Source organism: Pseudonaja textilis, chromosome 14 (genome assembly GCF_049901715.1).
Source record: "Pseudonaja textilis isolate UNSWEBS1 chromosome 14, rPseTex1.2, whole genome shotgun sequence".
In the NCBI taxonomy this organism is placed as follows: Eukaryota; Metazoa; Chordata; class Lepidosauria; order Squamata; family Elapidae; genus Pseudonaja; species Pseudonaja textilis.
Genome location: NC_142003.1, coordinates 5,792,467 through 5,808,092, shown reverse-complemented (window position 1 = coordinate 5,808,092; position 15,626 = coordinate 5,792,467). Strand labels below are relative to the sequence as shown.

General features: G+C 45.1%; 1 protein-coding gene across 2 annotated transcripts in view; it reads left to right on the top strand.

Moving 5' to 3' along the window:
- Nucleotides 1–1,329: 1,329 nt before the first annotated feature.
- MOSMO (modulator of smoothened) overlaps nt 1,330–15,626 on the top strand; it is a 30,971-nt gene continuing 16,674 nt past the window's right edge. For both annotated transcript variants that reach the window (XR_015739556.1, XM_026704281.2), the window contains exon 1: nt 1,330–1,850. Coding sequence is in view for 1 of the 2 variants with exons in the window: in XM_026704281.2 (XP_026560066.1) it covers nt 1,745–1,850 (106 nt within the window). In the remaining variant the exon portion in view is untranslated. The remainder of the gene's footprint in view (nt 1,851–15,626) is intronic.

Genomic DNA, 15,626 nt, shown 5'->3' with positions numbered 1-15,626 from the left:
TAAAAAAAAACACACACCCTTATTTCTTTTCTAAAACGAGGCTCGGCAATACTGTAATTGTTTTGCACAGCAAGCTGTGGAGAGACTATCCTATAGGGTCATTTTTAAGGGTTTTGAATAAATGCTGGAGTTAAGGACTCCTTTCTCAGAGACTCTGTAATTTGCACAGATGGGTCTAAAAATACAGTGGATCAACCGACCACTGCATAAATGTCACGTGGCAATTAGTTTAGGGTAGCAGCAGAGTTATGGGTCTGTCCTATTGATACACACATTACAAGTCTGTGGCTTTTGAACTGTTAGTGTTGGCCGTCTAACATACCAGTTATCTGTCAAACATCGGATACTACTGGTTGCAAATAAATCGCATTTTGATTTGCGGGTCGCTTGTGGAAGAGTTGTTTTAGCATTGCTAAAATAAAACTTTTCAAACTTTAAGAAGTCATGCACCCTAGCACATTTTAAAAAGTGTTTATTGAAGTCCCATTGACAAAAACGACTCGGCATAGTATATAAAACATAAAATAAAAACAAGTTTGAAATTAAAAAAGTACGTAAGTGGGGGAGAACTGGATATAGATATCCAGACATTTATCTCCTCTCCTTAGCCAATTGCCCCTGGTCTGGACCCAGGTTGTATAATTGTTGGTAATTGTGTTTCCACATTGCTGTTGGTAAGCACCAGGTGTGTCTGTGTGTGTGTGTGTTAGCCAGAAATCTGCTAAAATGGATTTCAGGATTTTTTAATTTTTAAAAATAAACTTTATTAAAGATTTATATATATATATACACATACACAATACATAATACAACACATTTCATTAAAAATGAAACCAAAGAGAAAGACAAAACCAATAAATACAAACCTATATGGTTCTTCTCTATGGATTTCAGGATTTAAATAGCAAGGTCGGACAAGAATCGTCACTTGGAGGTCTTCTAGTCCAACCCCCCCCCTCCTCATTTTTGCAATTATATCTTATTTTTCTTTTGGTTTCATTATTCAATTCCTCCAAAGGTCCTTTGAGCTAGGTGAAATAATAAATAATAATAGCAAGCTGTTTTATTTTTTTAAACAAATAAAGGTAAAAAAATAATTATTAGGAAGGCTTGGCTTTCTCCTCTATCTTTCCATCAGTTAGCATCGGGGTTTTCCTCCCCCTCACAATCAAGAAGGAAAAACGGCTTCGACCTCTTTCCCCTCAATGGCGCCCCAAACCAGCACGAGGGACCTTTTCCCCAACCCCGTCCCGCCATTTCCGAAGCCACGCCCCGATTCACCCGTCACGCCCTCCAAACCCCGCCTCGACCAGGAAGCCCCGCCCACCCAAGCTGTCCTGGCGACGCTCGGCGGCGTCGCCGTCTCCTCCAGAAGCCCCGCCCCGTCTGGTGCCCACTGCGGGAGGGGAGGGGAAGGGCACGCGAGCGAGCGAGAGACCCCCCCCCTGCGCTTTCGCTTCCGGGTGACGCGACCGCGGCGGGGGCCCGCTTGGGTTTTGCTTCCGGCGCCGTCCCGAATCGGGGCCCGGCGGCGGCGGCGGCGGCGGCGAGGGTCGCCCCTGCGCAGCGGCTACCTGAGGACGGCGGTGAGGGACGAAGGGGGCGGCGCCGGCCTCGGTCAGGCCAGGCCAGGCGGCGGCGCGAAGGGTCGGAGGCCGCGCCGAGCCATGGAGCCGCGGTTGTGAGGAGCCCCCGGCCCGGGCCCCGCCTGTGGGAAACCGGGCCGTGGCCGGAGCCGGAGGACATGGACAAATTGACCATCATCTCAGGATGCCTCTTTCTGGCCGCCGATATCTTCGCCATCGCCAGCCTGGCCAACCCGGACTGGATCAACACCGGCGAGTCCGCGGGTGGGTCGGCGGGGACGGGCGAGGGCGGGAGAAGCCAAGCCCCGGGGAGGACGGGATGGGACGGGACGGGCGTTCCTCTGGCTCTGCAGCCCGAGGCTGTGCCGCAGCCTCTACCCCCCCCCCTCCCCACCGACGCGTGTGGGGCGGGGGGAACGGGACGCGAACCCCCAAATCCCAAGCGTGGGAAATGAATGGGGTTCGAGGCAGTGGAGAGACTCGGGGCTTTGAAAGATTTTGGCTGCAGGGAAAATTGGTTGGGGGGAGCCACACTGGGTGGTGGCCTTTAAGGGGGGACAGAGGGGAGGTTATGGGGGGCAGAGAAAGAAGCCATGGAGGAGAGGAAGGTGGAACCAGAGTCCAGCCCTGCCAGTGGTTTTCCTCCCAAGATGGGTTGCATACTTACTCTGTGAGTTGAACCCCAATGGTTCCTGTATATGTTGACTATGGGGGGGGACGGGGGGGAGGCCCGAGGGAAGCTGAGGATTAACCTGGATAAATAATCCTGGTCACAAGAAGTCGTGGAAGAGAAGCCAGGAGAAGGGGTGGGGTGGGGACGGGACAATAATAGTTAAATGCCTCCTCTTGGTTCATTGGCAGCAGGCAGCTTCATAGGGGATGCTTGGGCTCAATGGGACTATTGCCTTTTGTTTGTGGTGGTGAGTTTCTCCTTGGCTGTGTAAAGGAAAAGGGGGTTGAACTGGGTAAACCTGCCCTCAGACCCATTCACGATGATGCAGGCCAGGGATCTTCAAACTTGACAGCTTTTAGACTTGTGGACTTCAGAATTCTTCCTCCAGTCATGTTAGCTGGGGAATTCTGGGTCTCGAAGTCCACAAGTCTTAAAACACTTACCAAGTTTGGAGACCTCTGGTCTAATGGCACAAAGAATTAGGACCATCCATTAGTTAAGAGTATGTAATCCGGTTTTGATTAGTAAGCTTTTTAATGTTATTACTCCTACATGCTGACAGTGCTCAAAGGCTCAGGTTATCATGAGATAAATACTGAAAGTACAGAGGAAAAATGTGTGCTAAGGATAAAACTATATTTCCGATTATTGTCAACTTTGCTTTCGACACCATTTATTTTGTATTGCAGTTGAATCCAAAGAGGTGGGTTATGCTAGGCTGTCACTGTGGCATGAACGAGATTCTTGAAGACCCTTGATGTCGGCTGTGGGAGGTCAACCTTCCCAACTTTTAACTTTTTGTGGACTTCAACTCCCACAATTCCCTAACCAGCTATACTCTTCTGGCTGAGGGCATTCTGGGAGTTGAAGTCTAAGGGGCAAGATTGGACAACTGCCCCCCACTCCCCAATGTAGCTTTAGTATCTGGTCTCTCTTGGGTTTCAGGGTTTAGTGACCAATGTGAATAGACTGAATTATAGAATAGCAGAGTTGGGAGCGACCTTGGAAGTCTTCTAGCCCAACCACCTTCTCAAGTAGAAAACCCTGTTCCAGATAAATGGTGGTCCAATCTCTTCTTAAAACCCCCAATGCTAGAGCACCCACAACTTCTGTTGTCTAAGCCAGGGGTCTCCAACCTTGGCCACTTTAAACTTGGAGGACTGGCTGGGGAATTTTGCAAAGCTGGCTGGGGAATTTTGGGAGTTGAAGTCCTCTAGGCTTAAAGTGGCCAAGGTGGAGACCCTTGGTCTAAGCCTCAAGCCCAACACTGTTTTATTCTGTTAAGAAGTTTGGGGACAGAGGGGAAAAATGCTTCTTTTTATTTCCTTTTACAATCCCCAAATCTATTTGTTAGAAGTAGAGGATCTTCAGTTGCTGGATCTGATCAATTTCAGTCAGCCACCATGTTGATCATTAGATTTTTGGAGCAGGGTTAAATTTCCCTGCCTCTGTCATAAATCTGGGATAGAAGGGATAAAAAGCACCACTCAGGTGCAAATTACGAGGAAGTGGTAAGGAATTTGGCCTCTTAGAGAAGGTGCAAGTAATCTGTAACCTAAATCTGTAGCCCATTAACCAACAATTGAAGTTCGTACGGTCTAAGACAGCGTTCCTCAACCTTTCCAGCTCGGTGGACTGGCAGCGGGGTGGTGGTGAAGAGCAGATGGTTTCGTGTGTGCCGCTTTCACAAATGCAGTTTTGTACCTGTGTGCATGTGCATGTTCAACCCCACTTCTGCAGCCGAGTTCCGAATAGGCTGTAACCTGGCAGGCTAAGATGAAGGAGGCTGACTATGTTAATTCATTTGGAAAGAGACAGGTTCTCTATTCCTGACCAAGGAAACTCTGTGGGTGACTTGAAGCTATTTCGTGTATCCTTACCTCCTACACCTTAGATTTTGAGTCCATTAAGTGCCGTTTTGGAAGGAGCTTTGGAAGAGAGCTGGTTTGGTTTTGTGCTTAAGGCACCCGGCTAGAAAGTGGGAGTCTTGAGTTCTAATCTTACCTTAGCTATGAAAGCTGGCTGGGGTGACTTTGGGCCAGTCCCCACTCTCTCAGCCCAACTCAGCCTCACAGGTTGGTTCCTCGGGGAAATAGGAGGAAGAAGGCGTGTTGTTGGATAGTTTGTTGTCTTGAGTTATTTGTAAAAAAAAAATAAAGGAGGAATACAAAAACAATCACCCTCTAATGTTGATTGATGCTCTTGTTTAGAACAAGATCGTCAATCAGGGAGACTAGCTTTCATAAGAAGTAAAGTATACTTTATGATACATGGATACCATTACTGAGAGAATTGTGTACTAATTTACTTCTATTTTCCTTCTGCATAATGTTCATTGTTTCGAAAGAACCATCTTAAGCTTGAGAAATGAATGTCTAGTCCTAATATGGCATCTCTGAGAAAACTTGCAGGCAAACGGAAAAAGCAGAATTGTTTTAGGAAATTGGCAGTGGACCTCACGTGGCTATTGTTCACCTGACAGCCCCCCTTTACCTAAATCCGTTTAGGATATAAATAGCCGCATTTGCAAAATGTAATGAACTTTCGTTTCAACTTTGGTTAGTTTTTGTGTGGTTTATTTGCCTAGTCTTAGAGGCAATGTGTTCGAATCATAGTGTATCCATCAGCAAAACTTTATAACATCGTTTTATTCCTTATTAATCAGGCTAAGCCTCTTGTGGAGAGGCTGCCAATAAGAAGTCTGCGTGACCTTTGGGGCACATGAATTGTGTTTATAAATATCTAACTTTAAAAGAAACAGGGGAAGGAGTTTGTGAGCTTGGTTCACCTCAGGTGAAAAAAACAAGTTGCGCTCTGTCAGCAAAGTACATTCCAGCTACTTGTTTAGGAAAATGGGGTGGGTGGGGGGGATGACTTGGAATTAACATCCCTACAAGTAAGAGCAATAAATCTTTCCTGTTCTTTATTCTTCATTTTGCAGCCTTCCAAAGCCCCTATTTTGCCTGGGGTTGGGGTTGGGGGAGAGGCACAGCAGGAGAATGAGAAGCAGATGGAGGTTTTTTTTGTGGCTGAAATGCAGACCAAAAGAAAACGCAGAGGTTAGAGAGTAAATCTGGGCCAGAGATCGAATTTAACCAAATTGTTCTATATAAGTGTTTCTCCAGCTTGGCAAGTTTTAAGATGTGTGGACCAGCTCCCAGAGTTCCCCAGCCAGCCATGGTGATAAAATTGCTAGCTTCAAGAAACACACACACATGTATGTATATATGTATATGTATGTGTGTATATATGTGTGTGTGTGTGTGTGTGTGTGTGTGTGTGTGTGTGAGTATGTGTGTTTATATATATATATGTTTCTGTTTTAAATTCTTCTGCAACATAATTGTTCTGTCTTGATGGGGATATGTGTGTGTGTGTGTGTGTGTGTGTGTGTTTGCAACTCCAACAATTTATAAGGTTGTCTCTGTCATTGTCATTGTCTTCTGGGTGAGCCCAAAATGACTTCTAATAACTTGCCGAAATAATTTATTTTGATTTTTTTTGACTGGTGGGTGTCAAGGCTCCTGGCTCCCCTTGGTAGATCTCTACTCAGGCTTTTAATTTATCCTTCCTGCCCTAGGATAATCTTTATATCTTTATAGGTAGGATTTTATTTCTGTATCTGTTTGAGAATATCTCAGTGCGTTTTCTGTGACTCCGAGGGATGTAGGATAAAGTTCCCGGTGCCAGAAAGCTGTCTTGCTTGGAAATTCTGCAACCTCAGCATTGTTGGAGGTTGCTAGAAGAGAGTGAGGAAGGCTTAAAATTTATTTGCTGCCTCTTTATGCACATTGTTAAAAAGAAGAAAAAACAACAACTAGATGTTTGTTTTTGATGGAATGGATCGTTGCAATCGTGGGAAGTGTTTGATTCTTGTTCCAGTTACATATTTTGTCCTGCTACTCCTTCGGTATGATTTTATCATTCTTAAGGACTGTGAATAAATGCAGTCAGAAAACACAAAACTCCTGTTGTGAAAAGCGCTGTTAAATAAATCTATCCCTCTATCTCTCTATCAGATCTATTGGTCTTGATTTTATATTGTTTGATAATGGAGTTGCAGAGCAAAACCCTTAATAGTGAGGAAGCACCTGAGGTTAAGCAGACAGCCAGTCCTCACTCATTTAGTGACTGTTTAAAATTACTACATCCCTGGAAAAAGTGTCTTATGGCTGTTTTCCACACTTAATGACACTTCACATGGTCACGTGATCAAAATTCAGACTCTTGGCAACGGACTTACATTTATGTCAGTTGCAATGTCCCAGAATCATGTGATTCCCCTTTGCCATCCCCTTCTGACGAGCAAAACCAATGGGGGAAACCAGGTCTACTAACAACCATGGCACTAAGTGAACAACCGCAGTGACTCACTTAAAGATGTAAGGCAAGAAAAGTCATGAAATGGCGCAAAACTCAAAACTTGCTCACTTAACAACAGAAATTTGGGGCTCAGTTGTGATCATGAGCCCAGGATTATATTTTGTTACTAACATGTTCAAAGAGTTGTTGAGGTGTCTTGTGGGTCATCCTTCTACCCGTTCACTCCATGACTCGATAAGCTGAACGCATTCAAAAGGAAAAGAGAGAAGCAAGATTGAATCGCAAGCCAAGTACAGAAAAGGCCCTTGACTACCCCTGGAGGGGGAAACCCGCCCCCCACCAAACATCTCTGGAGAATGATGCTCAGAACACGAAGCCCCATCGCTGGAAACGCTCTGCAATTCATCTCAAAAACGTAGAGGCAAGAACATCCTTCGGAAGGACGCTTCTCAGCCCTGAGCAGCACGTCTTCTGTTTCAAGCCAGCAACGGAACCCTGTTTTTCACCTGTATCGGAATTTGATGACGCCTCTTGTATAGATCCTCAAGAATCAGCATGACACGTACATCTTGAAAAGGTGGGGTGGTTTCCATTAGCATCCGTACTTTTCTTCCTCAGTTAGGAGAGAAACGTGTGTGGAAATCGGCTTTTAAGACTCCGAAGTTCTAATTCAATTGCTGGTAAAGGGAGAAGGCTTGGGGGTTGCTCAAAAGGAATGCACCACTTTTTTTAGATGTGAAGAGACAAGTGTGCATCTCTTACGAAATTACAGTGGGTGCCTGGGCCTTCCTTTAGTTTCACACAGTACTTACACAGCTGCCCTCTGAGCGATGGAAATCTGCAACATAGAACATCGCTTACTGTGCCATGGCTGTTAACTTATGATGCCTGTGGAAATTTAGCTGCCAAATCCTGTAGATTAGGGGGTCACCAACCTTTCAAACCTCAGGGACCACTAAATTTATAATTTTAAATCCCGCAGACCACTAATATTTTTTTTTTTAAATAATGTTTAGTGCAATACAAAAATGCAAATAATTTTTCTGCGGACTGCCAAAATTTTCTCGTGAACCACCAGTGGTCCACAGACCACTGTTTGGTGACCACAGCTGTAGATGATAACTTTTCAAACTTGAATTCTCTCACAAACGTCTTAACCCCAAGGCTCATTTATACATGAATTGGTTGTCCTGAGTACTTTGGGCATGACAGAGTTGTGATTTGCGCGTGCTCCACTACTTTGGAGTAAAGTTGGTTGTCTGGCTGGCCGATGTATTGTAACTTTGTTCTTTTCCTCATTTAATGAGCCATACGATAGCAGTTCCTTGTCTCTCATCGTCCGGTTTGTGGAAGGGCCTAACGATAAAAATCATAAGCCCAGAAAGATGCACATCATCCACTTCAATGTATCTCCCCAAACCAGATGAATGTCCAAACCTCTTGAGCAGCCCCACCACAATCCCCCGGTCTATGGACCAATAGTGGGCTGCAGCATCCCTAAAACTGGGCCATGCAAACAAGGGAAACCCTATCCATGGGATGCAGGCAGTCTGTGGAACCACGCCTCCCGCGGTCCGTGGGAAAAAGCTTCTCTCCACAAAACCGTCCCTGGTGGGGCTGCTGACTGTGAGTGTATCTCCCACAAAGGAGCTGTCAGTTCCATTTTTGACTTACTGAGTATATTTTTTTTTCCTGATAGCGAGTTTAAAATCCACCTTCTTGCAACTTCAGTCCGCTAAAATTGCATTTTTGTGCTTGAGGACAAAGAAAACCTGCTGTTTCTGTGTGGCGCGCCTTCATCTATTTCAAGAGCATGGTAATTTCCATCTGTCTTTTTCTTTTTAAATCAAAGCTAAATATAGCCAGACTCTGTAATTTCTCTTTGACATACCTAGCTTCCGGGACAGGTAGTCCTGAAACGACAACCGTTCGTTTACTGATCATTCGAAGTTAAAACAGCACTGCAAAAAAAGTGACTTACGATCGTTTTTCACATTTAACAACCGTCGCTGCATCTCCCTGTGGTCACGTGATCAAAATTGAGGCGTTTGGCAACTGACTCGTATTTATGATGGTTGCAATGTCCGGGGTGGGTGGGGGTGTCATGCGAATCCCCTTTTGTAACTTTCTGACAAAGTCAATGGGGAAGCCAGGTTCACTTAATAATTGTGTCGCTAACTTTAGTTGCAGTGATTCACTTAACAGCTGTACAGAGAAAGGACGTAAAACGGGGCAAAAAATCCTGTAAGCTTTCTTCTTCTTCTTCTTCTTCTTCTTCTTCTTCTTCTTCTTCTTCTTCTTCTTCTTCTTCTTCTTCTTCTTCTTCTTCTTCTTCTTCTTCTTCTTCTTCTTCTTCTTCTTCTTCTTCTTCTTCTTCCTCCTCCTCCTCCTCCTCCTCCTCCTCCTCCTCCTCTTCCTCCTCCCCCCCTCCTCCTCCTCCTCCTCCTCCTCCTCCTCCTCCTCCTCCTTCTTCTTCTTCTTCCTCCTCCTCTTCCTCCTCCTCCTCCTCCTCTTCCCCTTCCCTTCCCCTTCTCTTTCTCCTTCTCTTTCTCCTTCTTTTGCCATTCTCTGAACTTCCTGTTGTATTTTGTCTTTAAGAATAACATGCAATGCCCAGTCACGGAGTAGCTCAGGGATTTGAGACTTACTCTCATGTACCAGGGTGGGCATTCCTCTTCTGTCCTAATTAATTAATTAACTAATTAACCTCAGGTTGAACTCCTTGTTAGAAGCAGATCTGCTAATTTAACCAGGGAAGAGGTGTATCTTCCCCAGATGGCAAAGAACAAAAGCTTCGGCACTTCTGAGATGAAGTCAGATGGGCTTCCCCTGGTAAGAGTTAATTATCCTGATCAGGATGCCAAACGGAAGGAGATGAAACAGGAGGAGAGCTGGTTGTGTGCCCCAACAGGCAACCGCTTTGGGTGCAGGAATTCCTTCTAGGGAGCTGAGACCTGGTTTTTGAAGGATGCTTGTGGGGTCTCCTCCAAGTTCGCCTTGAAACCCCTGGTGGCATTTGAGGAGCGTTTGGTAGCTCCCCCAAGAATTTCCCCTCCAAGGTCTGGAGAAAATGCAGTAATAATAGAAATAAGTGCAGTTAACGTCATGCCTCATAGCCCTTATTTTATTAGTGGCTCCTCCTCCTCCTCTTCTCACCTCCTTCCCTTCTCCTCCTCTTCTCCCCTCTTCCTCCTCCTCTTCCTCATCTCCCCCCTCTTCTTCCTCCTCCTCCTCTTCCTCTTCTCACCTCCTTCCCTTCTCCTCCTCTTCTCCCCTCTTCTTCTTCTTCCTCTTCCTTCTCTCTCCCCTCCCCCCACCTCTTCTCCCCTCTTCCTCCTCCCCTTCTCCTCCCCTTCTCCCCTCTTCCTCCTCCTCTTCCTCCTCTCCCCCCTCTTCTTCCTCCTCCTCCTCTTCCTCTTCTCACCTCCTTCCCTTCTCCTCCTCTTCTCCCCTCTTCTTCTTCCTCCTCTTCCTTCTCTCTCCCCTCCCCCACCTCTTCTCCCCTCTTCTTCCTCCTCTTCTTCCTCCTCCTCCTTCTCTCCCTTCTTCCTCCTCCTCCTCCCTTCTCCTCCTCCTCCCCTCCTCTCCCCCCTCTTCTTCGACCTCCCCCACCCCATCAAAACAATCTAGCGGTTTTGTGCACAGAACGTGCCCTATTCGTTGACTTACAGGGTGAGGAGCAGGGCAGGGCAGCCTCAGTTGCACAACTCACAGGAGGAACGACCCGTCATCTCTCTCGGCAGGCCTGGTTTAGTTGCCTTGCTGGCAGAAGGTACAAGGCTACCGCCTGGAGCCCTTGCATGCTCCAAGCCTTGAGAAGACCTGGAAGTGCTTTTCTAGACCTTACTCTAAATCCCTTAATGGAAGTCTGGTGCCGAGAATGGGCCAATATGACAATCGTCGCAAAATTTTAGCTGCATAGGAAATGTCAGGAATCCCCAACGCCTTCCTAGCCAAATTAGTCGATTCACTCATATATATTGGATGACAGGTAGCCCTCGACTTAACAACAGCTCATTTAGTGACCAAAGTTACAACCCCGCTGAAAAAAGTGACTTATGACAGTTTTCCACGCGATCGTTATGGTATCCCTGTGGTCATGTGATCAAAATTTGGACAGCTGGCCACTGACTCTTATTTATGACCTTGCAGTCAGTGTCCTGGGACCCTTTTACAACCTTCTGACCAGCAAACTCCATGCGGAAGCCAGATTCACTTGACAACTCTGTTGCTGACTGAACAGTTGCAATAATTCCCTTAACCACAGCGGCAAGCAAGGATGTAAAATGGAGCAAAATTCCCTTAACCAGTTCTTGCTTAGCAACAGGAATTTTGGGCTCAATTGTGGTCACAAGTCGAGGACTGCCTGTAATCCAGGCCATGCTTCGTTTTAAATTTGGCCACAGAAAGAACACAGGTCACCCTTCTATGTGTGACTTCCTTCTCCCCCCTCCTCAAATTCTTCCTCTCTGTGTGGGTCGGCTGCAGAGCAGCTTCTCATGTTTTCTCATGTGGATTTCTTCGGGTTGACCTTGCAAGCTGCAAAATTTTCAGCAGTGGTGTACTGCGCTTGCATTCCTTGAAGGCAAGGCTCGAGCTTTTAATTAACCAGCGCTGTGTTGATTAGGACTTAATTCTTAGTTTCTTAGCGGCAATATAAATGAAGGAAAATTAACCCTGGTGATATAAAAAACGTGGATGCCATACAATTAAGTCAACGACATGAATCTGTAACTTCTGTACCTTGGGCAATAGAGTTGGTCTTAACCCTTCTACAGGAGACCGTGACACTTTTCAGGTTATATTAAATAAATTATCTCTCTCAATGGTCAGATAGCAGATAGCAGGTAGCATATATTCAGAGTTGGAAGGGACCTTGTAGGTCATCTAGTCCAGTCCCCCCACCCAAGCGGGAGATCCTACACCATTTCTGACAAATGGCAGTCCAGTATCTTCTTGAAGGTCTCAAGGGATGGCACTCCCACAACTTCCGAAGGCAACTTCTGTTCCATGGGTTGATTGTTTCTCGCTGCCAGTTAATTTCTCCTTTTTTCCAGGTTGAATCTCTCCTTGTTCAGTTTCCATCCATTATTCCTTGTCTGGCCTTTGGATGCTTTGGAAAATAGCTTGACTCCTTCCTCCTCTCTGTTGCAGCCCCTTAAATATTAGAAGACTGCTCTCCTGTCTCCCCTGGACCTTCTCTTCACTAGACTAGCCATGCCCAGTTCCTGCAACCGTTCTTCATATGTTTTAGTCTCCAGTCCTTTAATCATCCTGATTGCTCTTCTCTGTACTTTTTCTAGAGTCTCAACAACTTTTTTTATAATGTGGTGACCAAAACTGAATGCAGTATTCTTGGTGTGGTCTTACTAAGGCTTTATAGAGTGGTATTACTACTTCACTTGATCTTGATTGTATCCCTCCGTTAATGCAACTTAGGATTGCATTAGCTTTTTTGGCTGTTACTGCACACGGCTTGCTCACATTTAGCTGGTTGTCCACTAAGACTCCAAGATCCCTCACAGTTACCGCTATTGAGCCTGGTTTCACCCAGTCTATATGTACACTTTTGGTTTTTCTTACCTAAGTGTAGTCAAGGGACTAAATCTGTTTCTTGCCCAACAGCAGTGTTCTACTATATCTTATTCATTTATAATAGACTGAGCTGAAAGGGTCCTTAGAGGTCTTCTAGTCCAGTCCCCTGCTCAAACAAGAGAACCTATACCAGTTCAGATAAGATTGTTCACATACTTCAGTGGTTGAGCAGGAACAATGATTGAAGCCAAGAGCATTTATTACACTTACTGTTATATTAACTATAGAAACTTGTATATATTTATCAATCAATTCCTGTCTGGATCAGGGCATCGTTGAGGACCTAAATGTCCAGGTTAGATCAACTTGAAGAAAATCTAATTGTGGGATCACTGAGATTTATCACCACCTCGATGGAACCTAATAAAATGGCAGTAGGTCAAAATGGAATGGCTTAATCGATGTAATGTATTCAATGTGTGTGATTTGTTATGCGTGCACAAATTATAACGGGGAGGATTCATCTCTGGTTTTGTAGGCAGAGACTCTGCCTGCGGGCGGAGTAAAAGAGGGAATAAGCCTAGAATCTCTGTGTAGCCACAAGCAAACTTAAGTCCATCCATCTTCCCTTCAGTTCCGTTGACCCTTCTCTAACTCCAAACAGATGCTAACCATTAGCTAAGTGGATTCCTGTCCATGGGCCTGATTAGCAATAAATTAGTTTAATTAGACCTGATCTTTCACGCCTGACCGATATTGATAATAACTGAGTCAAAAATAGAAGACTTCTGTTCTCTGGCCGACATCCATGAAAATGGGCAGCTTTTGTGTTGTGCAATGCAGAGCTACCGAAGAAAAAAGGGCATCTGAAAAAAAAAACCCTTTCCTCTTCTGTGAAATCTCCAAACTTCACCAGGATACTCCAGCCATGCATGCCAACCTCTGACATCTCCAAAAGGACAGGTGAGCTCTTTGGATGGCACCCTTTTGTTGTTACTATCGTGCTTGCTTTCTTAAATATTCCAGTTCCCTTTGATGTGGTTCCAAGTGGAGTGTTGGTGGCACACGCCTGCAAATTTGCAAATTTATATCCATGCGATTGGGTGGCTGCCTCCCATTGAGGTTCACCATAATCTCCGTAGTTAAATATCAACTAGGAGTGCTTCTCCATTACTTCCTCCAAACTGTGCCTTATTTTAATTTCAGATCTGGCAACTGTCCCATTTATGTCATTGCCAAGCCCAGATTATTGTAATAGTCAAATGAGGGATTATCCCTGGTGATTGTTTAACAGCTTCCACGTTGCCCCATGCAGGCACTCGTCTAAAAAGAAATAGTTTTGTACTAATGTCACAATGAGTACCTTTTCAGTGCAGTTCATTCAATTTTGCATGCACCTGCTGGCATCTGAGGAAACCATTTTTTCCTGAAAGTTTTGCTTTGATTTTTCTCTCTCCAGGTGGGTCTTCAGCTCAAGCACTCACAGATGAAAATTTACATGTAGATTAATATCTCGCAACCAAGGAACTAGCAGCATCCATTTCTGGATTACTAAAAGGAGAAGCTCTAGCGAGCAAGTTTAGAAGATTGGATGGAAGAACAGGCTCTGGGCCAGAAGAGGAAAACAATTAGCCCAAAGATATGAAGAAATGACAGAAACTTCTATAATCTTATATTGTTTTGGAAGGAGTAGAATAGCCATGTCTTTGCCAGTTTGGCAATAATAAGCTGGAAATGGTTACATGCATCTTCAACCAGCCAGTCTTTGCTACACCAGCTTCTGAGTCCTCTCTTTTTGTGGAACCCATAAAGGAGGCTAGCACTGATGATGTTACCTATTTGAGTAGTGAAACATCTGCAAAAAAAACAACCAAGCTCAGAGAGCACCAAGGACCCCTCCTCTCATTTTCCCTCTTGTGCCTCTGGCTGCAAAGGACACCCATGATATCCAGACTGGATAACAATGATTTTAAGTACTGCTTGTAAACCAGGATTAGAGTCTTGGGGTTTTTTTATAGCAGTTTGTAGGCATTCTGTTGCCACAGGAAATTGATGCAAAAAACTGAGTGATTTTAGTTTAGTTTACTTTATTGTCATTGCGCCTCGTACAACAAAATTAAACGCCATCTTCAGTGTACATACATAAGAAAACTATAAACATAAAACACAAACACACACCCTTCACACTCCACACATTGAATTGAAAACCCCTGCTATTGCATTAATATTGCACTATACAGTAGAATTCAATATAGTTACTGACCTGGGATAGAAGCTGTTTTTCAGCCTATTTGTCCTTGTTTTTATTGTCCTGTACCGTCTGTCAGGTGGTAATAGTTCAAAAAAAGGGTGCCCAGGATCTTCTCAACAACTAAGTGTAGAAAAGGAAGGAGATGGTTGGTCATGCCTTAAACGTTCAAAGAAATGTTGGCTTTTTTAGTGGCGATTTTCTGGGTACATCCATACAAGGAAGAAGCATCTGTCATGCCCCTGTTGGAGACTGACTCCAAGGGAGAGGAGGAACAGGGAGTGGAAGTGTGGCTCCGGAGGTTGTGGAGGAAGCTGGGGAGGGGCAGAGGCTGGCTGGGCAGTCAGAGGAAGACCCAGGCCCATCCCCTCTCCATCCTAGGGCAGGAAGGGAGGAGAGGATAAGGGAGAGACTATGGGGGAGGAAAGGGCCTTGATCCCCTTCATGGGCTGCAGCTGTGAGAACTGGTTAAAAGGACGGACATGCGTATGGGCCAGTGCTGGAAACAAATCCTGGAAATATCTCTAGTCTGTCGTCCCTCTCTGAGTTCCTTCCCAGTCTGTGTTCCGATATTGTGGACATCTTCAAGCCCTTATCTTGCCTGGTTCCCTTAATTGCTTCAGTGGGGTTTGTGTTGTTTTTGCTATTTATAATTTATAGGCCTTTTTAGTTTAAATGGCATTTCCTCCTTCTTGTAACTGCTTGTGGGGGAGTTTTTTGTCTCCAGTCAAGGATATTTGGAGCTTTGAAGCAAAGTGAAGCAATAAAAGGGGCTTCACCTGTTTTTGTGACTGTGTTTATTTTGTATCCCACCCTGGGTCATCACAGCATCCTTCTCAAATACACCATGAAGTGTATCCAGGACACGTGTCATTTCTCCGTTGGCTCTCAACAAGACTTTTATCTGGCTCAGATATTTTGTTCTCCCACATTTTCCCCCCAGTTATGACAGCAGGAGGGGATTCTGAAGAGGACCACCAAAATAACACCTTCAGATTCCCATCCTACTTATTTCTGTTGCCAACAAAGGCAGGCAGGTCCTCAGCTTATGGACCACAATAGAGCCTAGAATTTAGCTTGCGAAGTGAGAACTTGGTTGAGTGAGTTTCGCCCCATTTTACGACTTTCCTCGCCCACGCTTGTTAAGTGAAATCCCTGCAATTGTTAAAAGTCAATAATACGATTGTTGAATGCATCCGACCCTGGGACACTGCAACAATCATCATAAATGTGAGTCAGTTGTCAAGCATCTGAATGTAAA